The sequence below is a fragment of the Cryptomeria japonica genome, chromosome 5, assembly GCF_030272615.1.
Source record: "Cryptomeria japonica chromosome 5, Sugi_1.0, whole genome shotgun sequence".
NCBI lineage: Eukaryota > Viridiplantae > Streptophyta > Pinopsida > Cupressales > Cupressaceae > Cryptomeria > Cryptomeria japonica.
The window spans coordinates 717,327,876-717,354,938 of NC_081409.1; the positions used below are offsets into that span (position 1 = coordinate 717,327,876).

Below are 27,063 nucleotides of genomic sequence, written 5' to 3' on the forward strand. Positions count from 1 at the left end.
TAAGTACCTTAATTATGTCAAATTCTTGTGTCACATACTCTCATGTCCTATTGTAGAGTCAAGTAATCAGTCACAAGTTGACTCTAACTAACCCATTTGGAGTGGTGAGGATGTAAGTCAACATTGAAATATATTCAAGACTGCATAACATATAAGTGTTCACAAACACAAATTAAACTATTGACAAAAACATTGCAAGTTTGCACACATCATTAGTATGCATGCACTAACCCTATTATTAGTTTGACTAACATGGGGGCTATCTAAAGACCAATTTATTTTTCAATTTGACTATCTAGAAATGAAATAGTGGAGCATAGCTATCCTCAAGGAGATAAGAAAAAAAACTAGATGAGTTTATGAAAGTATATGATGACCACTTTAAAGAGTCAGCTTCAAAATTGTCTGATCATATATGATGTTAGAAACAAGGCACGACTCATTGGTGGATTAACAATTCATATCTAGGAAGAGTTACTATGATGCCCATTGCTTACACAAAAGGAGACTCATGAGGCTACACACCAATTGGAGGTGTTAATTGAGTCATAGTCATATGGCTCCATTACATTGTATGAAGATAAATATAGGTGACTAGAAGCTTAGATGGAATAAATTACAAGTTAATATAATAGAAGAAAAGGACTCTAGTGAATGGGATGTTGAAGCCATGGGCATGTGACAACTTACGACCTAGTGGTTAAAGCTTAGATAATTGACTTTTCTAGTTTCCTAGTAGCTCCATACATCTCCTATTGCACAACATGCCAGGAAATGTATGAGACTTCATTGTATTCATTGAACATGTAAAAGTTGCAAGAGGTAACAAATTTTTTTGTTTTGAAGTGTGTGAGATAGGAGTTGAATTTGATTATAGTATGACCATATCTAGGCATTTTTATCACAAAACAAAATGAAAATTAAAAATAATTTATTACATGAAAGGAAATATATTGGGTAGATATTCAAAATTAGAAAATATAATTATAATATTCATTTAATTTGTATATAATTTTATTGATATTAAAATATATCTTAATATCACTTTAGCTTAGAGGATCTTGATTGACTTCCCACTATTTTAAATAGGGCTTAATAAATAGTAGGGCCCTACTATAAATAGGTTTCTAGGTGAGAGAGGAAAGAATGAACAACCATCATAATAAATTGCTTGACAAAGAAGGTTGACCGTAAAAATTAAACTTGTGTGCAAGAGTACTACACGTGACACTAATTAATGTAGATATTCAAAGAATTATTAATAAATAAATAAATCATTATTGAAACTCAACCATAAACTGCACCAAAAAAAACTTTTATCCAATGAAAAACTAATTAATTTCACATATTTATATATTAATAAATATATTTTTATAAGTTCTATCCAATAGAAAACTGATTGTTTTCACCTATTTGTTTATTAATAAATATTTTCAAAAAAATATTTTGTCTTCATGTTAAAAAAAATGTCCATCAAAAAGTAAAAGAAAATGATATATGTCATTAGGAATGGAACATATAAATAATTGGTTAACCTAAACCATTCATCAACTTACGGGGGATACATTAGAAAACAATAATTTTTCAAATTATATTAATTGAGAGGTCTTATCTTATGTATGATTGCGATCGGAGTAATGTGGGAAAATAATTAGAAAATGTCCTCTCCACCATTGGAGCACCCGATTATTTCCAATTTATAGAGTACAGATTCTAGCAATGTTAGCGACTGTAAGTCGTGAGACGGTCCTTTCTTCAATTATGTTGTAAGAACAACATTTTTGGCAGCTTTGTATTGATAATAGTTTTAATTCCTTATCCCGAACACCCCTTGGCTGTCTTCCACTAAAGAAAAAGCTGGAGATAATTCTCGACTCCAGTGACGGTGACCCCACTTTCGTTGTATGAAATTGACATAATGATTACGCGCATTGTGGGTAACTTGTGTGGCCGGCTTTCTTCTGACTGGTTCCTCGACAGCTTTAAAATTTCCTCACTCTGTGTTCGTCTCTCTGCTATTTTTCTGGGTTGCAATACTTCGTGAAAGTGAACGATCTCCTTATGGAAGACGTGTTTCCATCTTATGATGTTTTGATTAATCACAGAGGGCCTGATACCAAGAAAACTCTTGCCAGCCTCATCTATCGCGAACTCAGTGAGCATGGATTGAGGGTGTTTCTCGATGAACGGGAATTGGAAGTGGGAGATCCCTTTCCCCCTGCAATTCAATCTGCCATTCGTGGTGCCTCCGTCCACATCGCTATTTTCTCCAAAACATATGCGGAATCCGTTTGGTGTTTGGATGAGCTGTTATGGATGTTTGATTCTCATGGTAATATTATCCCCATCTTCTATGATATCCAACCTTGGGAGCTTCGCCATGTTGGCAAGGGAGCATATGCCGGAGCCTTTCAGGATCATAGAGACAAGGGCAGGATTACCATTGAACAAGTGGACAGATGGATAACCGCCCTGAACAAAGTCGCTGATATTTCTGGCGTGGTGTTCGAGACGGAGAAAGAGTAAGTACCTATTTACAATGATCTGAAAATATATTAATGTGGGGTTCTTTACATGAGCTTCCGATTTATGACAAGTTCTTCATTTTTTTCAGTAACCATGGAGATCGTTTGAAACAAATAGTCGACAAAGTATTAGAAAAGGTGGGAAAGAAACAACTGTATGTGTGTGATCATCCTGTGGGACTTCTTCAAGCAGCAGCTAATTTGGAAAAGCAGGTTTTGAGTCCAAGCGGCACCAACGTCGTGGGGATTGTGGGGCTTAGCGGATCGGGGAAATCAATTCTGGCTACTCATCTCTACAACTCCAAGTGTTCCCAATTCCAGAGATGTTGTTTCTTATCTGATGTAAGTAAAAGAGATTTACCATCTCTGCAGCAAACTCTGCTTAGGGATCTGCTGCGTGACCGAAATTTGTGCATTGAGGATACGGGTAGAGGTAGAACCCTCCTTCGAGATCGTCTGCGAGGGTTGATTGTTTTGATTGTTTTTGAAGATATAGATAATAGAGAGCAAATAGACAATCTGTTATTTGTAAAGAATCATGTGGGAGACGGCAGTCTGATCTTGGTGACATCTAAAGACCGCACTTTGCTTCAAGGGACTCCTGGGAATCCTCGAGTAGAAATATACGATGTCGAATTACTAGGTGCAAAAGATGCCCAGGAGCTGTTCTGCTGGCGTGCTTTCGGTCACACCGAACCAGTCCAAGATTTGCAAAATATGGTGGAAGAATTGGTTAGAATGTGTGGTGGGTTTCCTTTGGCTTTAATAGTTTTAGGAGAACTGTTCGTCAATGAACGTCGTCCAAGAATGTGGAAGAAGCGCTTGGACAGCCTCAGTAAAGGACTGCCGGATGAGGTCTTAAGTCAGATAGTAATGGATAGCTATAAATCTCTCAACGGTAGAGAGAAAGAGGCCTTTTTAGATGTTGCCCATTTCTTGATGGGAGAAGATAGAGATCTGGTGGAGAGGGTTTTGGATGGATTATTGAATGATGACGGCTTTCAATGCCTTGAGACGCTCCATCGTAAATGCCTCGTGGAGTTAAAAAGTGCAGACATAATTCGCCAGAGAGAATTAGGGGTATAAACTGCTTGCATGCCCTTAAATAAGCATAGATCATTATCATGATTTTTTAAAGTTATTAGAGCTGTTTATTACAGTAATGTAGCTAATGAACTTTCTTCCAGGATGACAGCGTGGATTGGAGTGGAGGTATTTGGAGAAGAGCAAAGGGGAGCTCCAAAATAAGAATGCACGATTTAGTGAGGGACCTGGCGAGACAAATCGGCAGACAGGAGTTACCTCTTCGCCTTTGTTGCTCAAGCGATAAAATGATCTCCACACGGGTATTTGATCTCATAATTTTTTTTCAACAGTTAAAAAAAATAAAAACCAATTCTAATTTTTCCAAAAGTTATTTTTAGAATCTTCACGATACTTCTTTTAATGTTGGAGCAATCTCCATTTTGTAACCAAACCTCTCCAAAATCCTCTGTAGAATAGTTCTTCCCTTTTTTGAACTTCTATGAGAATTGAGACCAAGTTCTTCTCCGCAAGATAGGCTAACTGATCCTATTCTTCTATTTGAATCTTTTCATTTAGGACCTCCAGTACCGATTCTATGTGTTGTTTCTCCGCATTACACATTTTCTAGTATAGTTGAACACTAACATTCTGTTCATCCATGTACAATTTCTATTCGTGGTTCGATATATGTCAAACTCTAGTTATTCACAAACTTTGCCAAGCATGGGGTTTGTTGATGATTGATGGGGACAGTTTGTTTTAATTGTAGTTTGTTTTTGTTTAAATTCAGTTAAGAACCTCTTAAATTCAGCTAAGAAGCTCAGTTTTACCTTTTCCTCTGCCAGCGAATAATTAATGTTAAGGCATGTTGCTGTTAATGCATAATAAGTTCCTTCTGTTATGCTATGAACTATTCCTTTGAATTCTATTTGTATTCAAGCCCAGCGTAGTTTTTAATCCAGCCGGAATAAAAGACTGCTGTGTATCGAAACAGTTCAGTAATAAAAAACAGAGGATTCTGCAATTGTTGAAATCCATGAATGATCAATTTATTTTTCTTGTCTGATAAGAGGGATCAGTAAGTGATCTGATTTTATCACCGTGTCTATTGCTGTTGTCTTTTTCCTCTACTGTCACATACATTCAATCAATTGGTTTGAGGGTAAGGGCTGCTTTCAGAAACTACATTTGATATCAGAGCGGGACGAAGGGACGGATGAAGAACACAGATGTTTTCTAAAATAAATTGAATAAAACCGTGGGAATATTCGTAATGTTTTGTATCAACAGAAAAAAAGATCGTGGGCATCAAAGTAATTAGAGGTGCCCTTGTTTCCAAGATGCTCCATTCAACAACTTCACTCAACCGACAATTCACAACTCATAAACTCGTTTAGCAAGAAAACAAAAATTGCAACATAACATTCAACTTTATTAAATTTCATTTCACCATCAAGCTACTGCGACAAATTAATTACAAGCTTGGCCTGTCAATGGCCTTTCAACTCTGTTCAAACCCTCTCAAACCCCATTTCTCTAAGCTCAGATCAATTTCCAAGCGGCCTCATCTCTTCTATCTTTGCCTCGGCCGATTCTCACCCACTACTCTGTTCTTGGGCCGACACATTCCTAATTCTTCGTTAGCTGATTCCCATCTTTATTTATTTAACAGCCACTTCCCTCTTTCCCCTTTTACCTCATTCACAGCCCTCTTCCTCTTCTGTTTTCGCTGGCTCCAACTCTGCTTCCTTTGCACTTTTCCTTTGTTGCAGAGGGCTCACCTCTTCTCAGACCTACACATCTTTCTTTTTATATTTCTGTTTCTGATCGATGCCTCAAACTTTTTTTCACTTAGCCGCTCCACACACAACTACCTTCAAGGCCGATACCCGTTCTCCTCTATTTGGGTCCGTTTTTTTACTCTCGACCTTTCCCCTCTTCAATACAACGGAGATGTGTTTACCATATGCTTTCCCACCGCAGCTTTTACTCTGTTTTTGTTTGTCTCTCTACGCAGCCTTTCTCACGACCCTCTCCAATGATGGTAATGGTTGAGTCTTTAATTCCACACTTTGCATGCATAAACCTCTTCCTTTATCCTCTGGCAGATGTGCATCAAAGCCACATCTAAAAGAGGAAGATTTGCTCGATAGCAACGAGAATCGCAGCCTGCAAAGAACACATCAGCCGCTGGCTTCATTTTTGAAAGAATTATTTTTAATTAATAAAGAGGCGTCACGTCAGAGGAGATCGCCCAATGTTTCCCACTGCTCCAAATCGATTGTATAAAAAGTGAAGCCAATTCTTAAAAGAGGAGATCAAAGTCGAAAAGATCATCTGGTATAATTTGTCAAGTTTGAATCTACCTTCGAAAAGGGTGAAGCCTTTGATTTGTAAGAGTAAGTTGGAGGAAGATTACAAATTAGAAAAAAGTTGCTTTGCATGAATAAGATGTAGATCTTGTAGAAGCCACAGAAATTAGCCTAACCCGAAATCAGATCTAAGCTTTTTACAGAAGCAAAGAATTTACTCTAAAAATAGAGATTGTGTCATAGTGCATCGTGATAGGAGATAAGCTTACTAAAGTTAAAAAATTATTATTATTTTTTTGTTTTTGTTTTGTGTGGAGTCAATTCTTTCTTGAAATTAAAGAAGAGGTTGTTGGAATATTCAATTCTTCCATTGTGCATGAGAAAAACATAAACATGTACAGTTTTTGAATGAGATAAAGTTAGATTGTTTAAATTTGATTTTTGTATGAATATGTATATGACTACATTTCATAATGTCCAAGACCTCTTTATTAAAGCAATTGTTGTTGTTGGATTTTGCCAAGATCAAGGGCACAATGAAAAGCATAAAAGAGACAATAGAATGACAAGAACAAATTGTATTCTCATCAATATACAAAATGATCAACTTGATTAACCAATACAATGAATAGAGGCCTGCTTATATAGGCAAGGCCATATGGATGTATGAGCACACAAATATGACATGTGGCTCAATGAGAAACAAGGGTAGGTAGGAAATAGGTGTAGGTAGGTAGGAGAAATAATATAATATTCCACATGAGGTGGATCACCCACCGAAGGTGGAATTATCACTCCACAATAAGTGGATATGATAGTGTAATAACAAGATCAACACCATAAAAGGTGGAATTTCTCCTACACACACTATCCCAATGTGACACAAACACCAAAGTGTCTGATATCCAAACTACTATGAGATGCATTATCCTAAGTTAACTTAAGTAGGTGTAATAATATCCATAATGAATATTTATTTACACCAACACCCCCCCTTAAGTGCAACTTAGGGGAATGAAGACTCAAGTCAACAATGCAAGATGGGTCCCGGCTACTAGGCCATGGTAGGTACCCATGTACAACATGCAAATGCAAGCAAAAAAATGCAATGCAATCTCTCACAAATGGAGAAAGGGAGAAAACCCTGTGGGAAAAAACTCCCCCCCAAAAGAGAGATAAATGTACAAAAGAATCTCAAAGAAGAAGGACAAAACCTCAAAGAGGAAAAAGTCCCCCCCATAAGAGAGGAAGGAGAAGTCAGCTGACCCCCCCTAATGACACATCCCGCACCCCCAAGAGAGCTCGCAACTGCTGGAACTTACTCTCGGTGAAAGGTTTGGTGAATATGTCAGCAACCTGCTCTACTGTAGGACAATACTGCAAATCAATGACGTGCTCCTGGATGAGCTCTTGGATATAGTGCATATGAATCTCGATGTGTTTGGTCCACTGGTGCTGGACCGGGTTCTTCGAGATGGCAATGGCACTCTGATTGTCACAATGGAGAACTGTCGGCCGTGGAGTGGTGAAACCAAACTCTGTGAGAATCTGCTGGAGCCAAATGGTCTCAGTCGCTGCGTTAACAGCGCCTCGATACTCAGCCTCAGTCGAAGAGAGAGCAATAGCATGTTGCTTCTTGCTCTGCCAACAAATGGGGCCGGAACCAAGGTGAAAACTGTAACCAGAAGTAGACTTACGATCAACTAGATCGCCAGCCCAATCGGAGTCTGTGTAACCAACCAAGCGAAGTCCAGTGCCTGCTGCATAGTGAATCCCATAGTGATGTGTACCCTGGATGTAATGTAGAATGCATTTGGCGGCTTTGCAATGAAGCTCATGTGGTTCCTGCATGAAGCGGGAAACCATGCCAACTGCAAATGAAATATCAGGGCGTGTATGAGTCAAGTAGATGAGACTACCCACAAGCTGACGATACAAAGTGGCATCAACTAGTGGAGAAGAACATTGAGCCTCAAGCTTGACTCTTGAAAGAAAGGGAGTCGGGGCAGGCTTACAATCAGCCATATGAAAGCGTGCAAGTAGATCAAGAGCATACTTGGGCTACGATAGAGAAATCCCGGAAGGTGACTGTGAAATCTCTATCCCAAGAAAGTAGTGCAAAAGACCCAAGTCAGTCATAGAAAATCTGTCATGCAAAGTAGATTTGACCCTGCTAATGATGGATGAAGTACTCCCTGTAATGATCAAGTCATCAACATAGAGCACAAGTATCAAGTGAGAGTCATCTTGTCGCAAAATGTAGACATTCGGATCGGAATGACACCTGGTGAAACCTGCGGAGAGAAGAAAGGAATCCATCTTGGCATACCAAGCCCTGGGGGCCTGCTTAAGGCCATAGAGAGATTTCCTTAGTCGGCAAAACAAGGAAGTATCCTGGATGAAACCCTGTGGCTGCTCCATATAAATCTCCTCATCAAGATCACCATGAAGAAAGGCACTCTTCACATCCATCTGATGTACAACCCAACCATGAGCTGCAGCAATAGCAAGTGTCAAACGAATGGAGTTCATCTTGGCTACGGGTGCAAAGGTCTCAGTATAGTCAACACCTGCAACCTGTGAGAAACCTTTTGCAACAAGCCGAGCCTTATACTTATCCACACTACCATCCGTTGCAAACTTGGTTCGATAGATCCACTTACATCGAACCATCTTTCTCCCCTTAGGGAGATGGACTAGATCCCATGTGTTGTTCCTCATCAAGGAACTATACTCTTCCTCTATAGCTTGGTCCCACTCAGGAACCCCTAATGCTTCCCTAAATGTCTGTGGATCGGAAGCGGTAGCAATGAATGCATGTGGAAGATCCTGATGTTGTGATCGAGTTCTCTGTGTATCCGAAGGATCCCCAACAAGAGAACCCGCGGACTCAAGTGTCTGTCGAGCCCAACGAGGTCTAGGTGGAGGTGGAGAACGAGGCTCCTCAACTGCAAGTGGACCCTGTGGAGGTGTAACCCTGCAAGTCGGAGTTGAGGGAGTCTCATCATCTGAATCACTAACATCACTATCCACAATGGAGGAAGGTGGAGGAGGTAGAGAGGCTAAGCTAGGAGAGCTTTCCTCAAAGTGAACACTCCTCTCAATGAATACCTCATGTGTCTCTAGATCCATCAATCTGTATGCCTTAACACCCTCAGGATATCCAACAAATATGCAAGGTCGACTCTAAGGTTCCAATGCCTTGCGTTTCTGTGGAGGTATGCGAGTCCATGCTGGACACCCAAAGACTCTGAAATGTCTCACAATCGGTTTCCTACCAGCCCAAGCTTCAAAAGGAGTAATACCTTGTAAAGCTTTGTGAGGAACCCAATTCTGGATGTGTGTGGCACAATTGATAGCCTCTACCCAAAAGGTGGGATCAAGAGAACGTGCATGAATCATATAGCTAGCCATTTCTTTGAGAGTTCTATTCTTGCGTTCTGCAACCCCGTTCTACTTTGGAGTGTATGCAACAGAATGCTAAAGATCAATCCCCTCAAATGTACAAAAATCCTCAAGTCTCTTGTTCACATATTCCCTGGCATTATCTGTGCGAAGAATCTTGACCACTTTCCCTGATTGCTTCTCCACACGAGTCTTGAAGTCCTGAAATCTGTCAAATACTTCACTCTTATGAATGAGAAAGTAGACTCAAGTGAAGCGGGAGTAGTCATCAATGAAGGTAAGAACATAGCGGGCCTTACTGAATGAAGGTGCTGGAAATGGACCTGCTACATCACTGTGAACAAGTTGAAGAACTTTCAAAGCTCTCCAAGTTTTCTCTTTATCAAACTTCTCTTCGGGATGCTTGCCCATGGAACAACCTGAACATACACCCTCTGAAAAACTAATGCGAGGAAGACTTGTGACCATGTCTTTAGTGTTGAGCTACTGAAGATAGCGGTAGTTGAGGTGACCAAACCGCTCATGCCATAGCTTACTTTCTGAATTTGAATGAGTAAGCAAGGCCCTAGAAGGTGAACTTGGCACAAAGTGGGAGAATGAATAAAGCCTTGAGTTGTCATTGACTTGTCCCACTGCTACCAAGGCATCATCATCAAGTTCCTTTACCACAACTGAATCTGGTGTAAATTCAACCTTTTTCCCATTCCCATAGTGAGTGATTTGGTAGATGGAGAGAAGGTTGGTAGACAAGTTAGGAACATAGAGAACAATTTCAAATGTTCCATCATCCATGTCAACTGAACCTTTCCCTTCAACCTCTACTTTTGTGTCATCACCTATGTAAATGTGAGGTACCTTAGATGGCTCCAATGAAGAAAACTGCTCCTTTGTAGAACCCATGTGATATGAGGCACCCGAGTCAAGTATCCATTGCTGTGAAGAACCTGTTGTAGCCACAAATACTTGCCCTTTTCCCTTAGACTGTGAGGAAGAGGAAGGAGTTGAATCCTTCTTTGTGTAGGCGGATGGCAAGTTGATGTTGTTTTTCTTGAGTAGATTGGTTAACTCATCAACTTGTTTTGCGTGGCATCGATGCTCATCATGACCATACTTTTTGCAATATGCACAAGTTGGTTTATCCTTCTCAGGTGGTGTCCCCTTCTTGGAAGAGGATTGAAAATTGCCTTGTGATGGAGAGGATGATTGTCCCTTTTCCTGGTGTGGTGTAGACTTGGATTGCTTCTTCTTCTTGTTGGAATCTTTGCCTTGACTTCCTTGATTTCCTTGATTTGCTACCAAAGCCTTGGACTTTGAAGACTTGAGAAACCCCATGTTCAACAACTTAGATTGTTCCAATATCAACATTTCTGTGAAAGCATCAAAAGAGGGCATAACATAAGAACTCCCCACTGTCAAACGATGAGTTTTGAAGTTAGATACAAATGCTACATATTCTGGTGCAAGCTTGTCCAACAAGTTGAATATCAATTGAGCATCCTTCTTGTCAATTCCACAATCCTTTAGCTTTGCTCTTAGCTCATTTGCTTTGGTTACATAATCTTGGATTGTATCAAAATTCTTGGGATCTAAGTTGGTGAGCTCATTATCAATCTGATAGCCTCTGATTTCATCAACTTGTCCATACAATTTCTGAAACATATCCCAAGCCTCTTTAATTGTTTTACACTTCTCAATGTGGAAAATGAGGTCATCTGATACATACTTGCGTAAGGTTTCAAGAGCCATGCAATTCTTTGTGAGCCATTCTAATTGAGCATTTGGATCAGCCTTAGGATCAGGTGGTGCTGTTATTGTTCCATCTATGTAGTGTGTGAGACCCTTTTCCATTAGTTTACTCCATACTTTAATTTTCCATGATGCATAAATATGTGGAGTTAATGGTGGAAACTTATTAGGACTCATTGCAACAAGAATGGAAAGAGCACAAAGAGAGGCACAATCACACAAGACACCCCCCCAAATTCACTCAATCAAAGAACCCCCCCCAAATGTGATGATTTTGGTACTTTATAAGTAGTGCGTATACAATGGGCCACTTGCAAAAAATGGCAAAGTGGACTTCTGATTTACAATTTTACAACTGCCTCAATAAGGCCAAAAGAGACTCAAACTGATAATGCAAGAGATCTAACTAAGATCCAAGCAATTTACAAGTACCTAATAGGCCAAATAAGACCAATATCTGAAAGTACAATTTTAACTCAAAATCTCTGAAATCTGATCATAGATTCTGAAAGTAGATGAAAAAATAAGCACTTTCAAAAAAAAGGACACTTGAAAAGGAGGTCGTATGAGCTCAAACGAGGCTTTTGAAGTTGCAGAATTGAGGATTGGATAGGTACAGCTAAGAGAATCTGAAAATTCTGAAAAACCTGTGCATCAAAATCAGAAAATAACCACACCACTGTGAAGATCACGAAATTTGAGCCCATTTCAAAAAAAATTGCACCAAAAAAAGAGCAAAAATGAGCAAGATATGGCCTTTCAAAGTTGGACTGCAAAACTGAAAAGCTCAATGGAGAGGCGTCAAAATTTTTCAAAAAGTGCTGATATAGCACCGACGTCAACAAATCACTGTGTTAAATTTGACGGCCGTATGATCGTCGAAAAAACTTCGCCTCCCTGCTGACTGGACGTCCGTACTGTACGGACAGATGACGTGGCGTGCAGCTGTACAGCTGACTGTGTATCCGTACCGTACGGAAATCTGACTAGGCAGATTGATTCGGCAGCTTATGTGGCAGTCCGTACTGATGATTGTGTATGGTTTTACCGCGGGCCAGTGGCCGCCTGCCACGTGGCGGGTGCGGTTTCTTCCGGTTTGGGTTACGCTGAGTCCGCGTGGCAGAGCCGAGAGCCGGCGGTGGCATCGTGCGGAGGCGAGCGGCGCCAGAGCGGAGGACAGGAGAGCCGGCGGTGGCACCGGGGTCTTGCCGGCGGCTGTCGGCGCGTCGCCGGGGCGGGAGGATGCTACCGGTGGTGACTATGACGGCAGCGCGAGGGAACGCGGCGGGTACGGGCGGCGAGCATAATGTGCTCTGCGATGTCGGTGCGGTGGCGGGAAAACTTGCACGGGGGCACGATAATCGGAGCTGCGTTGCAGCTGGTACCTGCAACCTGCGCACAGCGGGTACGACCCAGTACGGGGGGGTCTGCGGACCCCTCAAAAGACCTTTTTTTAAATTTTTTTTTGATTTTTTGCTTTCGGATTTTTTTTGATTTTTTTTTTCCAAATTTTTTTGATTTTTTCAATTTTTGAAAAATATTTTCAGAAAAAAAGAATAATTTTTTTTTTTGAAAAATAATAATAAATCCGAAAATCCGTACTATATAGCAAAATTGGGGAAAAAAATTTTCTCACCAAAATAGGTCGACTTTATAGTCGAAATTTATGGAAATGGCCTCTCGGATTCAACGGTGATGTCCAAATCGCTGTGTGATGCCTCCAAAAAATGAAGATCCCCAAATCCGAAAATAGAAGCCTTCCATGATGTCTCCAAAAACTGATCAACGAAGCCCCAATGGCTCTGATACCATGTTGGATTTTGCCAAGATCAAGGGCACAATGAAAAGCAGAAAAGAGACAATAGAATGACAAGAACAAACTGTATTCTCATCAATATACAAAATGATCAACTAGATTAACCAATACAATGAATAGAGGCCTGCTTATATAGGTAAGGCCATATGGATGTATGAGCACACAAATATGACATGTGGCTCAATGAGAAACAAGGGTAGGTAGGAAATAGGTGTGGGTAGGTAGGAGAAATAATATAATATTCCATATGAGGTGGATCACCCACCGAAGGTGGAATTATCACTCCACAATAAGTGGATATGATAGTGTAATAACAAGATCAACACCATAAAAGGTGGAATTTCTCCTACACACACTATCCCAATGTGACACAAACACCCAAGTGTCTCATATCCAAACTACTATGAGATGCATTATCCTAAGTTAACTTATGTAAGTGTAATAATATCCATAATGAAAATTTATTTACACCAACAGTTGTGCATTTCTTATTTCTCATCATTTGATCAATTGATCATGTGATCACGCTGTAATTAAAGATTCATGTGCCTATTAAAAGAAGTTTATTGATGTTGCAAATTGTCTATTCTTAATTTCTTCAGGGTTGAGTTATTGTCAACGCTTCTCTTCGATTCTTTTGTGCCTGAAATCTTCTCTAAAGCATCACTAGTTCATCAAATATAAGAAAGATTTTTCTAGAAAATGAATCCTGCATTTTTTTTTTTGCTATACTCCCATCAGTCCACATCTATAGAAATATTTTCTATTTTATGTAATAAGCTTATTTTTTACAATTGCCAATAAAGATGATTTTAGGCTAGTGATCATAGCACAACAAAAAACTTCCCAATCTTTTGGAGATCACCATCTATCCCATTTTTGTATCAAGATATTGTTCATCATAAACATTTTCATCGACTTTCATAAATCCTTCTAAATTATTCTCAATTCCAAACAAAAGAACACCGTCCCAATATTCCTTTGGGACGTTATAAAATCTGATGTAGCGAGGATGTAACCATAGAGCATAATTGGTGGAATGAAAGTTTTGTTTCCAAGCTTGCAAGAAAAGACCAGCCCCTACGATCATTTGCGCAAATATTAAAATAAATCCCTTTTTGAAGAGTTTACAATTTGATGGATTCCCTGAAGACCATTGATATCAAAGTAAATTGAATGTCCAGAAGCCTGCAAACGTCCTAATAATCCTATAACTTTCAAGTCTTGTTATCTTAATCTGAACTTCTTCATTGCCTTAACAAAATTGCAAGGATTTTGAAATTCAATGATTTCTAAGTCCCTAGTTTGCTACTCTCGGAAGACCTTTAAATACCGTCTTGTATAGCATTTTATAATGTGGTCAGAGAATAACTTAAAAAGGATTTTTGCGAGAGATTGCTTTCTCCTACCCCACCCTGGTAAAGGTTGTCTATATATGTAATTCTAGTCAACAAAAACAATGCTCAGAGAAAATCAATTTAATATCTGTTTATATATTTTTAATGTAGTATTTTTGTAGCTCTATTTTATTATAGTTATCTCAACACATAATTGTAAAAGTTCTTCAAATTTCAATTCAAGATCAAGGTATGTATAATGATGTTGTATTGCAATGCAAATATTTCTCACAGTGTATATCAATTTTGTTTTCTAATTATCTTCTATGTATTGCAGATGGTTTGACATAGCGATCAATGTTTTGTTTATGCCAAACAATCAGTATTGCCAATCGATAACAATGTGAATCTGCAATGTATGCTATCGGGTTAATAGTTCGATAACATATTGGTGCCAATTCATTATGAATCGACACCAATATGCTATCGAGTCTAGTAACCCGATAGCATATGATCGGCGCTTAACTAATGTTAAGCAAGTTGTCGATCAAAACAAAAATGCAATTGGATATTATTCATTGTTAACCCGATAACATATAGTTATCAACTTTTAATATAAATTAATTATATATATATATACACATACTCGATAGCATATGATCGGCGCTTAACTAATGTTAAGCATGTTGTCGATCAAAACAAAAATGCAATCGGATATTATTCATTGTTAACCCGATAACATATAGTTATCAACTTTTAATATAAATTAATTATATATATATATACACATACATGTATATATATACATATGTGTATATACATATATATATATATACATACATATGTGTATATGTGTGTGTGTGTGTGTGTGTGTGTATGTGTGTGTATATATATATATATATGTATGTATATGTATATGTATATGTATATGTATATATATGTATATGTATATATATATATATTTCTTGGTAAGGATTTCTTCATCTGATCGATGCTATTTCATCAACACTCCCTCTTAGCTTGGGAAGATGAATGACAACATATCTAGCATCACATTTCTCATGATGGTCAGGATTCCTTATGGAGTCTCATAATCTCACTCTATAGAGGATCATATTAGTCAAACACGTGATATGAAGTATCACCTAAACACGTGATACAAAAATCATATCACCTAAGCATGTGACATGAAGTATCACCTAAACATGTGATACAAAAGTTCACCACAATAACTTGTGATGACAAGATATCACCTAAGCATGTGATATCAATCTTGCAAATCAAGCAATACTAAGGATAAAAACATGAGAATAATTAAATCCTCATTTTATCCAAATTGTGGTGTGTGCACTGATATTTCAAAATGTCTTTACCACAATATAATTATGGCACATCCATAACATACCAGGAATTACATGATATCTGGTTTGATCATTATAAGATCGTCACTTTATAATGTCTACATACAAGTGTCCATTATCTGAGAGATCATCACCTCTTAGAAATGTACATAGGGGGTGGAGCCCATAAATTTCATAGCATGACAAAGAAGTTTACACATTAAACATCTTTATTAATATATAAGTACAGATTACGAAGCAAATTACCTTTCAATCATACCAAGACCTTTTTTGAAGTGCTCAACTTTCACCCTGGAAAGTGGTTTGGTAGGAATATTTGCTATCTGGTCCCCTATACAAATGTATTCCAACTGGATCACATTCATGTCTACCATATCTCGCACATAATGGTATGGAATCTCAAAATGTTTGGATCTGTCATGAAACACCAGATTTGGTGAGAGTTTTATGTAACTCTGGTTGTCACAATGACTAATTGTAGGTTTCATTGGTTCACCAAATAACCCTACAAGCAACTTCCTAAGCCATACTGCCTCTCGAGCAGCCATGAAAAGTGCAATATACTCGGCCTCAGTGGAAGTTTGTGCTACTGATGATTGCTTTCCAGTTGATCCAGGATATCATGGCTGAACCTAAACTAAAGCAACATCCTGAGGTGCTTTTCTTGTCAGTTACATTTCCAGCCCAATTTGAATCTGTGAATCCATGTAAATCCAAATCAACTCTCTTATACATGAGACCAAGATTTAAAGTATCTTGTAGATATCTCATGATGTGTTTTACTGCTACCAGGTGTATCTCCTTTGGTTCACACATAAACTGACTCAAAGCATTAACTGCGTAATAGATATCTAGTCTTGTATTTACTAGATACTCACACATAAACTGACTCAAAGCATTAACTACGTAATATATATCTAGTCTTGTATTTACCAAATACATCAAGGACCCAATCATTTGCCTATATAGAGTAGGATCTATGGGTTGTGATTCTGTTGCTGCTTCCTTAAGTCTATGAAGGTTTGTTTCCATTGGAGAAGTCATAGGTCTGCAGTTTAACATTCCAAATCTCTTCAAAATGTCCAAGGTATACTTACCCTGGTTTAGTATGATGCCATCCGAATTTCGCCATACTTCTAATCCTAGGAAGTAATGAAGGAGTCCCAAGTCCTTCATGTCAAATTATTTAGCAAGGTCTTTCTTGCACTAATCTATATGAGGTGATCTTCACCTGTGATTAACAAATAATCAACATATAGAATCAATATCAACATATCACCTTTGTTTTGTTTATAGTAAAGATTTGGATCTGCATCATTCTTTGAGAAACCTAGCCCTATGAGATAAGTATCAATTCTTTCATACCAGGTCTTGGGAGCCTGTTTAAGCTTATAAAGAGATTTCTTGAGTCTACACACATGAGACTCTGCATTATGAATCTCAAATCCTTCAGTTTTCTCTAGATATACTTCTTCTGCAATCTTTCCATTAAGAAATATTGTCTTTACATCCATCTAATGTACTTTCCATCCATTTGCTATGGCAATGGCTAAGATTGCTCTTACTAAGGTGTATCTAGCCACAGGTGCAAAGGTTTCTTCGTAATCAATTCATTCCTTTTGTGAGAACCCTCTGGCTACAAATTTGGCCTTGTGTTTCTCAATGCTGCCATCTGCAGCATGTTTGATCTTGAAGAGCCATTTGGAAGATACAACAGATTTTCCAGCTGGCCTGGGAACAATCTCCAAAGCATCATTTTTTACAATGGACTGGTATTCATCAGACATGGCATCCTTCCATACTTGATGTTTAAGTGCATCTTATACATTGGTAGGTTCAGCTTTTGAAAGGTCATTCATGAGGGCAACATAGCTAGTGAATCTGTTAGGCCTTTTTCTTTCTTTGAAGGTTCCTGAAGGGGCAGCATACTTATGAGCTTCTTCTATAGTTTTGGTGGCCCATAGTGATCTTTTCTTGAGATTCTCTCTAGGTGGGTTTTGAATTTCACCTTCATTTTCCTCAAGATTCTCCCTCTGAAACTCAGGAGCGGGATCTTCATCTATGCTAGGAGCAGGAACATGGACTTTAGGTTCTATAGAACTTTGGGCTTTTATTAAGGCTAAGCCTTCTTTAAAAATTACATCCCTACTAAGTTCAATATGCCTTTGACCAGGTATGTAGATTTTGTAAGCCTTGGAGGTTTCACTATACCCAACAAATATTCCCCTTTTTCCTAAAGGCTCTAGTTTTAACCTTTTCTCTTTAGGTAGATGGATATAAACAAGGCATCCAAATATTCTAAGATGGCTAATATCTAGCTTTGTTTTAGTAAAAACTTCCTTAGGGGTTTTATCTTCAATATGGGAGTGAGGTCATCTATTTTGGATATACACGACAATGCATGAAGCTTCTGCCCAAAGATGGGTATCTAGGTTCTGATCAAGAAGCATAGATTTGGCAGCTTCTACAATTGTCCTATTTTTCTTCTCAGCTACCCCATTTTGTTGAGGATTATAAGGTACAGTAAACTCCCTCTTAATCCCAACATTTTTACAAAAATCTTTAAATAGATCTGAGGTGTATTCCCCCCCATTGTCAGTTCTTAGGGTTTTGACTTTATTACTTGAGAAGTTTTCTATTAGGGTTTTAAATTCTTTAAACTTATTAAGGATCTTTTCTGATTCTTTACATTTCAAAAAGTAGATCCAAATTTTTCTAGAGTAGTCATCCACAACTATTACATGATACAAAAATCCCCCTAAAGAGGGTACTGACATAGGTTCACATACATCAGAGTGGACTAATTCTAAAACATTACTTGTTTACCTAGTACTATTTTGAAAAGATCCCTTACTATTTTTACCTACGACACATCCCTTGCATGCCCCTAAATGATATTGTTTTAACTTAGGTAAACCTGTGACAAGGTTTTCCATAAATGATAAAGCTCTGAAATTCTGGTGACCTAGTCTTCTATGCCAAACTTCATTTGTATCTGCAACTTCATGGATTAGGGCCAAGTTGGGCTTTGTCCATAGCTCATATAAGTAACCTTGTCTTTGACCAATGGTTTTGGCTTTCTTGATGGACAAATTCTTTGGCCAAGCCAACACTTTGTTGTTCATGAAGGTCACCCTATACCCATTATCCTCTAGTGTTGAGATGGAGACTAGGTTCCTCTTGATGCCTAGGACATATAGTACTCCTGTAAGTTGTAATGATAAGCCTAACTTCAGTCTGATGGTGCAGGTTCGAATTCCTTTGACTTGATATGCAGTCATCTCCAATTGTTACTTCCTCATCTGTCTCCTCTATCATGGAGTCTAACACTTCTCTGAACCCTGTAATATATCTAGGTGAGCCAGTGTCAATCACCCATGAGTTAGCCTTGTTTGATACTTGGTTTGAAAGTGCTGAGTAGAACACATATTTCTCAGAATCATCTCAGAATCATCTTCATCCTTTGACTTTCCAACTTTGACAAGTGTAGCTTGTTTAGATCTTTCAGGACATTTAGCAACATAGTGCCCGAACTTGTCACACCTGAAGCATTGAATATGAGAGAGATCCTTCTTGGAGGTATTCTTGCCTTGATGTCCTTTCCTCTTCTTGAATTGTTTCTTCTTTCTTTTCTTATTGGAGTTGGTGTTTATAACTTGAAGATATTCATCTATATTCTTATGCTTGATCCCTTTCTTATTCAACCTTGATTCTTCTTGAAGACAATCCGCTCTTAGCCTCTCAAAATTTGGATATTTAGCCCTTACACTAATGTCTTGAATGAACGTAGACACTAGGTAACCCATCTAGAGCAATGAGTGTTAACTCTTTGCTTTGGATTTCATATCCAAGGGTTGCTAGTTCATCCCTTAGGGTAGATATCCGCATGAAGTAGGCATTGATTGACTACCCATTTATCATACTTATATGATTTATCTCTTTTTAGAGCCAAGGTTTTGCTTGCATTGGAAATCTCAAATGCATTTTCGAGTGCCTTGAACATATGATAGGCAGTCTCATGTTTCTTTATGATTGGCATAATATTGTTTCTCACTGCATCAATTATGATCTTGATGGACTTTTCATTACCCTTGATCCATGTTGTTTTTTCAGGTTCATTCTCAGGTTCTTTAGATTCGACTCTTACAAATGATTCAACTTTATTCTCCTTTAGGATCATCTTAATTCTGAATTTCCATGCTGAGAAATTGTCGCCTCCTTTGAGTCTATCTTCAAATCTGATAGTACTGGCCATTTGAAGAAATGTGATGTTAGATATCTTCTTGACTTTGAATTTTTTCACAAATTTGAATGCCTCAGGTTCGATCTACCGAGGCTCTGATACCATGTAAAAGTTATTCAAATTTCAATTCAAAATCAAGGTATGTATAATGATGTTGTATTGTAACGCAAATATTACTCATAGTATATATCAATTATGTTTTCTAATTATCTTCTATGTATTGCAGATGGTGGAGAAAGAACATTAATAATTTCGATGTCCTTTGGATAACAATAACAAGCACATATATATCTTACAAGAGAGATGTCATGGGCAGACATGTCTCCACAACATGGAGACATGCCTATCCATGGCATCTCTTAATTGTTCCTCTACAAATAAATCGATATGAATCGGTGTATGCTTATTGGGTTTAACACAACGATCAATGTTTTGTTTATGCCAAACGATAGGTATTGTCAACCGATAACAATGTGAATCTGTAATGTATGCTATCGGGTTAATAGTCCGATGAATCGACACCAATATGCTATCGGGTCTAGTAACCCGATAGCATATGATCCGCGCTTAACTAATGTTAAGCAAGTCGCCAATCAAAACAAAAACGCAATCGGATATTATTCATTGTTAACCCGATAACATATAGTTATCAACTTTTAATATAAATTATATATATGTGTGTGTGTGTGTGTGTGTGTGTGTGTGTGTGTGTGTGTGTGTGTGTATATAATATATGCTCAAGAAAAATAATACAATAGTTGTCCAATTTTTTAGTGTAATGCATATCTCTAATTTATATCAATGTAATTTTGATCAAGGTATAACAAAGTTTATTTTGTGAAATCCCCTATTTTTGTTCTACATTCGTACTGAAGGTTCCAATACATTTGTAGCGTTTTCAAATAACCACAACACCTTTTTTTAAGATAATATACATGCTTGCTAAATTTATCTATACATTAATTCAATAATAATTATTTTCAAAATATATTTTACATAAAATAATAAATTCTGTTTTTGCATATCTAAGGTCTCTAGTTCCCATGGCTCTGTCCAATAGTATGAGGAATTTGTAGAGATCAAGATCATTCGTTGTCAAAATTTCTAAAAAATCAAGATATTTACTTTTTGTGAGTACAAAATTTTATCATTCTACAGAAATTCAATAGTTTCAAGCCTTTGCACTGAACAAGACTTAATCATTATTTTACCAAAAGATACAATAACTTTAATTATAATTATAATTATCTAGACAATCAATTAAAAATTTAATAAAACACAATATTTGTTCATTTATGATAAAGATCAATGTAATTTTCTAAAATTAGAGTGAAGAAAGCTTATTATTGTTTGTATGAATTTGCCCAAATTATGGGTAATCCCTTGTTTTTGTTCTATTATGATAATAGTGAAGGTTCTAATTAATCTATATTATTTCTCTTTTCAATAATTTCATTTTCTTAAATGCCACAATAGATCCATTTTCCCTTCTTCCATCAGTCACCAAATAGCAACCCGTTTATCTCATCATAAAATTTAAATGAAATGAATCATTATTAATAATAAAATATTATATTTTATTCATGACTTACCATTATATAATTTATTTTTTTTTATTTTAAATTAATGTATATTATTTAGATTGTGTACATATTATTTATTTAATTATTTTATTTACATTATAATATATTTATTTTGCTCATGTATAACTTCTAGTTTTGCAGTCTCTATACAGACAGACAAATAATTATTTATGTTAGTTTGAATTTATTTTTAATGAAGAGAATTTATTTTATATAGTCATTAAAAAAAACTACGTAGAATAATCTGTATTAAAACAAAATTACTAGAATAAAATTTGCTATTTGCAATTTAACAAAATTACTAGAATAAAATTTGCTATTTGCAATTTAACATATTCTATCTCCTCTGATTGATCATTATGGAAAGGTCTCCACGTCAAAGTACGATGTACGAGGAATTCGTGGAGATGAAGAGCACGAGTTGCCAGTATATTTGCAAAATCAAGATATAAACGGGTTAAAGATTCTAGCGGTTCAAAATTCCAGTAGCCTGCAGCAATTTAATACAGACAGACAAATAAGTATTTATGTTAGTTTGAATTTATTTTTAATGAAGAGAATTTATTTTATATAGTCATTAAAAAAAACTACGTAGAATAATCTGTATTAAAACAAAATTACTAGAATAAAATTTGCTATTTGCAATTTAACAAAATTACTAGAATAAAATTTGCTATTTGCAATTTAACATATTCTATCTCCTCTGATTGATCATTATGGAAAGGTCTCCACGTCAAAGTACAATGTCTTCACGCAACAGTACGGTGTACGAGGAATTCGTGGAGATGAAGAGCACGAGTTGCCAGTATATTTGCAAAATCAAGATATAAACGGGTTAAAGATTCTAGCGGTTCAAAATTCCAGTAGCCTGCAGCAATTTAATAGTGTGTCGGGAGACTTGATATGGCTTCGCTTGAGTTGTATTCCTTCTACTCTTTTACTGAGAAGTTTAAGGAATATTCCTTCTACTCTTTTACTGAGAAGTTTAAGAGTGTTGGAACTTCATGGCGTCAGCCCTCAAGACTTCTGCAACTTGTTTGATGATCGTGAGGTATGTGCATCTTTCCTCAGCCAGCGTTTTAATTAGAGCAGAGCTTTTCCATTTTGTAATTGTAAATATTAATAGCAATTAAATCACTGTTCGTATCGCAGCCTCCTTCGGAACTGCGTGCATTGGAAGTCGCATTCAATCGAGATTTTGGGAGCGCAAGCACGAGCACAGCTGGACCATCCACAGCCGTGTTCAAAAAACATGGCTCAACTTCAGAGTCACTGCCGCCTCCAACAGCTATTCCAGGCCTGAAGACGTTTCATGCGTGGTTAGGAAAGCTGAATTTGAGGAATTTGGTTAAGATAGTTTTACAAAATATTCGAGGCCTGAAGACACTCCCAATAAAATTTGAGGAAGTAACAAATCTGACACATGTAGATCTATCTGGCTGCAGCGATTTGGAGGTTTTGCCAAATTCTTTTACGGAAGAATTATTGCAACTCCAATATTTAGCATTGCGAGATTGCAGGAATCTTGTTCTCCAAGATTTGGGAAAAATCTCCAAGCTTGAGTACCTCGACTTTCAGGGTTGCTCCATGCTAAAGGAAATGCCCAAAGGAACTGAGGTTCAGAAGTCTTTAATGCATTTAAATGTGGTCCATACTGAGCTGAGGAAATTGCCTGACAATCTTGAACAACTGGAATATCTGGAAGAACTATATATAGGGAGCTCGGGATTGAGAGAGATGCCATCTTCTCTATATAATTTGAGCTGGTTAACAGATTTAACTCTGATAGGGTGCACTAATCTACTTCTTATTGGCAACTCTATTGAAAAGTTAGTACATTTGGAAAGTTTCAGAATATATAATTGTGGAATGAGAACGTTACCTGTTGCACGGGTGAATGTGAAAATTTTGGATGTTCAAAATTGTCCACTTGATATGGAGCAGTTGCTGACAGGAGTGGATCCAGGAAATATGTCTCTGGATATTTCTGAGGTGCAGGCAAGTATTGGTCAGAGTGCTCATCCAAATCGCCCAGGTTGTTTAACATATTTAATCATAAGACACAGCTGCATTCTAGAGATAGACATTCCTCGGGCCGAAAGTCTTTTTCCAAAACTTGAAATTCTTGATCTGTCCGACAATCGTCTTTTGACAGGGATTGGAAGGTTACCAAACAATCTGATAAGTCTGAAACTGACGAACTGTTCAAATCTGAGAAGACTGGCATGCCTCTCTAACCTGGCAAGACTCAATTTTCTTGACATAAGCGGATGTGATGAACTAGAGACACTTAATGTGGAAGGTCTGAAATCAATACAAGTTATTAAAGCCAATGGGTGTTGGAAACTGCGAAGCTTTCAGGGTCTGGATCTATTGGACCAGTTATCCTGCTTTCAAATCTCCGTTTCAGGATGGTGGATGCCGTCGTCAATTCCCAGATTTCTGGTGAGTCGAACCCTTTTTTCCCTATAAAAGAATTCTAGAACATTTATTTTACCTGAAAAAAGTCCAAAACATTTTTTTCCCTGAAAGAATTCTAGAACATTTTTTTCCCTTTATTTATTCTGTGTTTGATAAATTTGTTGATAATTTGTGTTTTTGCACACAACTATAATAAATTTGTTGATAATTTGCGTTTTGCACACAACTATAAAATTTCTACCAGATATATATATATATATATATAAATAACTGATAAAATTTCTATAAAGAATGAAAACTTATCTATATATATTAAACTTCATATGTCTTCCATGACATGAATCTTAGGCTATTAATAACTTTTATGCCCCTTTTCGCCATAGTTTGTATCATGTGATCTTGTTTTCTCTTGTAAAATTGTCTCTAGGAGTGTTGCATTCCTTTTATAATTTAAAAAATATTATTTGTTTATTGATTTTATTTTTTTAAATTATGTTCTGATTAATTTTCATTAATTTATGATCTTTAATTGTTGTATGGTTTACCTTGACTCTAATTCTTATATTTGTCTATAGTCATAAAATCTTATGAATTCTTTCTGAACTTGTCTACAAAATTATAAATACTGTTATCTAAATCAAAGAAAATCTTATATACTTTTTCTAATTGAATTATATTGTCAAATTCCTAGTTAGCTTCAATTATGATGCTCATTTGAAATACTTTCTAATATATAATCTACAAAAATTGTGTCTACACATTTTACCTTCAACATTGTAACTTGATTTATTTCATTTTCTGACTTTACAATAATTCATGTTATTTTCTTCCTTCATGCCATATAATAGCTGAAAGTATATGAAAGTACTATTGAAAACTTAGCAGGTTGGGCAAATGATAGTTAAATATTAATGAAAGTCAACCTAATATTTTTTTAAGAAGAAAACCTTATATAGTCATAGAATCTTGAACAAAAAATTGTACACTCATACTAATGCCTAAAACTAAATGAATGCGAAAATTATGAAATAGACATATTAGATATTAAACCACTAGAAATACACCACAAAAACATAAGTGCATAGAATTAGAAAACATACCTTTCTATTATGCTCCTTTTTTATTAGGAAAGAGGGATAGAACATCCAACAACTTATTATGAAAATGAAAAAGAATGCATGGAAACTTTATAAGGACAAAATTCTAATGTATGACATTTTTTTCCATAGTTTTTACCCCCATATAAGTATAGTTGTGCCACTATGTGACAAAAATGTCTAAAACACAAATGAAAATGTGAAATGAATAACATTTAAGACATACACAATACTATCCAAGAGAGGAATCCATGTTCATATGTTATGATTTCGAAAAAATCATGTCAAAACAAAAAACCTTTAACACAAAAGTATTTGAAAATATAAAAGTTATAACACAATAGTATTAGTAAATCAAAAAAAATATATGAGAAGGAAAATTAATTTATATAGAGGAATTACTAGAAAATTAGTTATGAGTAGAATATAAAATTTTGAAAGAATAAAGTACTGTATAAACTATTTAAGAAAAATAGTCAATATAAAATAAAATATATGATTCCAGTTATAGCTTCATTTATCATTAGGAATGATGAGAACCAGTTGCAAATATGAGTCACTGGGACTAGAATGCTCTATTTATAGTTGGTTCTTGCATTCATTACTCTGCTTGTATAGGGAAAGTGATAATATGGTGATAATGATATTGTTTCATGGATGAATACAATACTAATTATTGCATTCATTGCTCTGCTTTTGAATTTTTACTGAACGACATTTGATTTTTGATTGATTCATATTTTAAATTGTGCGCAGATCAAAACAATAGAAAGAGCTGGAGGTCGAGTTTTAGTTTTGAAGAAATATCGGACGGAGGCTTCAATTTTAATAGAGGATGTCAACCCTAGTGGTGCAATTTGGCTATTCCTTGTAACGGATCCGAATTGTGAGATTGAAGTATCATTCCTTGGTCATACTTACACCACCCACACTTCTACTAATTCGAAGGATACAGTACATATGCTGATGTGGAGAAAAGTTTCAGAAGTGTTTAATGACATTAAATTCTCCAACGATGACGCAAGACATTTCAACATCAACGTACGCAATTCAGATCAATTTGGTAAGTTTCCATTCCGATGGGGATGGATGATAGAAGCCGTATATGGGCAGGTTTCTAGGGATTTGTTTAATTTATTCGTGTCATCATTTTTTCATAGAATTTTGGAGTAGTAATTTGTAGAGTTGGTGATTTCATGAATATTAAATTTTGTTGCTTATTTGTAAGTACTGTCTTAGATGATATTCTTCAATAAAATTCTTAATAATATTTTTTGCATATAAAATTTTGAAAAAAAGTTGGAGATAAATTAAAAGAAGAAATTTATTTTGTGAAGTTGTGTATCATTTCCCAACAAAAGATTGTTGCTTCATTGAAATAGAGAAAGATTCTTGTTTATCTTTTTCTCCTAATTAATAATTTACATAAGAACACTCTAGCCACTTAAATTTAAAAAAAATTGTACACAAGCAATGATGTGAGATATAAGATCATTTCTCTTTGCATTTTTAAATACTATATACATTTTATATAATAAAAAATATCAAATTAGTTATAGAATAGTTTAGAAAATGAAGTTTTCAAAGTTCTTAAAAGTTATGTAGGTATTTTGTTAACATGCAGAAGTGTACAACAATAAAAACAAATAAAAAGAGAATGTAGGGGAAAGTACCCAGTAGTTGAGCATGTACCAATTGTTGTGAGGGTGGTTGATACCTTTTGTTCCAAAAATTGAACAAATAAAACCTATTGTTTGAAACAAAAAATATCAATTTTTGTTAGGAAATGTACCAACAGTTGTTAGGAAATGTACCAATAGTTGTTAAGAAATGTACTAATATTGTAAAAAGTAACCAATCAGGTGATGCCATGTCAGCTGCACAACTATTGGGGTCTCTTTTGCATGCCTATTGGTCTCACTTTTTTTTGGGGCTGTTTTGGACATCTTGGCAAAAAGCATGCTGATGTGGCATCATATTTGATGATGTGGCCCTCAAACCTTAGTTATAAGCAGAGGACTTGCCAAGTAAGCTGCTGTAAAAAAATTGAAGTGATTTGAAATTTCCAAGTAGGATTTTGAGAAGCGCAAAGTTAGGGTGCACAACTACTAGTTCCTTTCCCCTATGTTGTAGCATAGAAAAACCAAAAACAAAAACATGTATGAGATTTAGTACAAAATAATTTGCCTAG

The 27,063-nt window shown here is 36.4% G+C and overlaps 1 protein-coding gene across 1 annotated transcript; it reads left to right on the forward strand.

The window, feature by feature from the left end:
- The first annotated feature begins 1,766 nt into the window (after window positions 1-1,766).
- On the forward strand, window positions 1,767-26,142 carry LOC131029851 (disease resistance protein RUN1). The gene is made up of 7 exons (XM_059221670.1): window positions 1,767-2,522; window positions 2,615-3,605; window positions 3,713-3,871; window positions 21,722-21,883; window positions 22,079-22,405; window positions 22,507-23,799; window positions 25,629-26,142. Exons 1-7 carry the CDS (start codon window positions 2,062-2,064, stop codon window positions 26,043-26,045), a joined length of 3,810 nt encoding a protein of 1,269 aa, XP_059077653.1. The 5' UTR covers window positions 1,767-2,061; the 3' UTR covers window positions 26,046-26,142.
- Window positions 26,143-27,063: the final 921 nt, after the last annotated feature.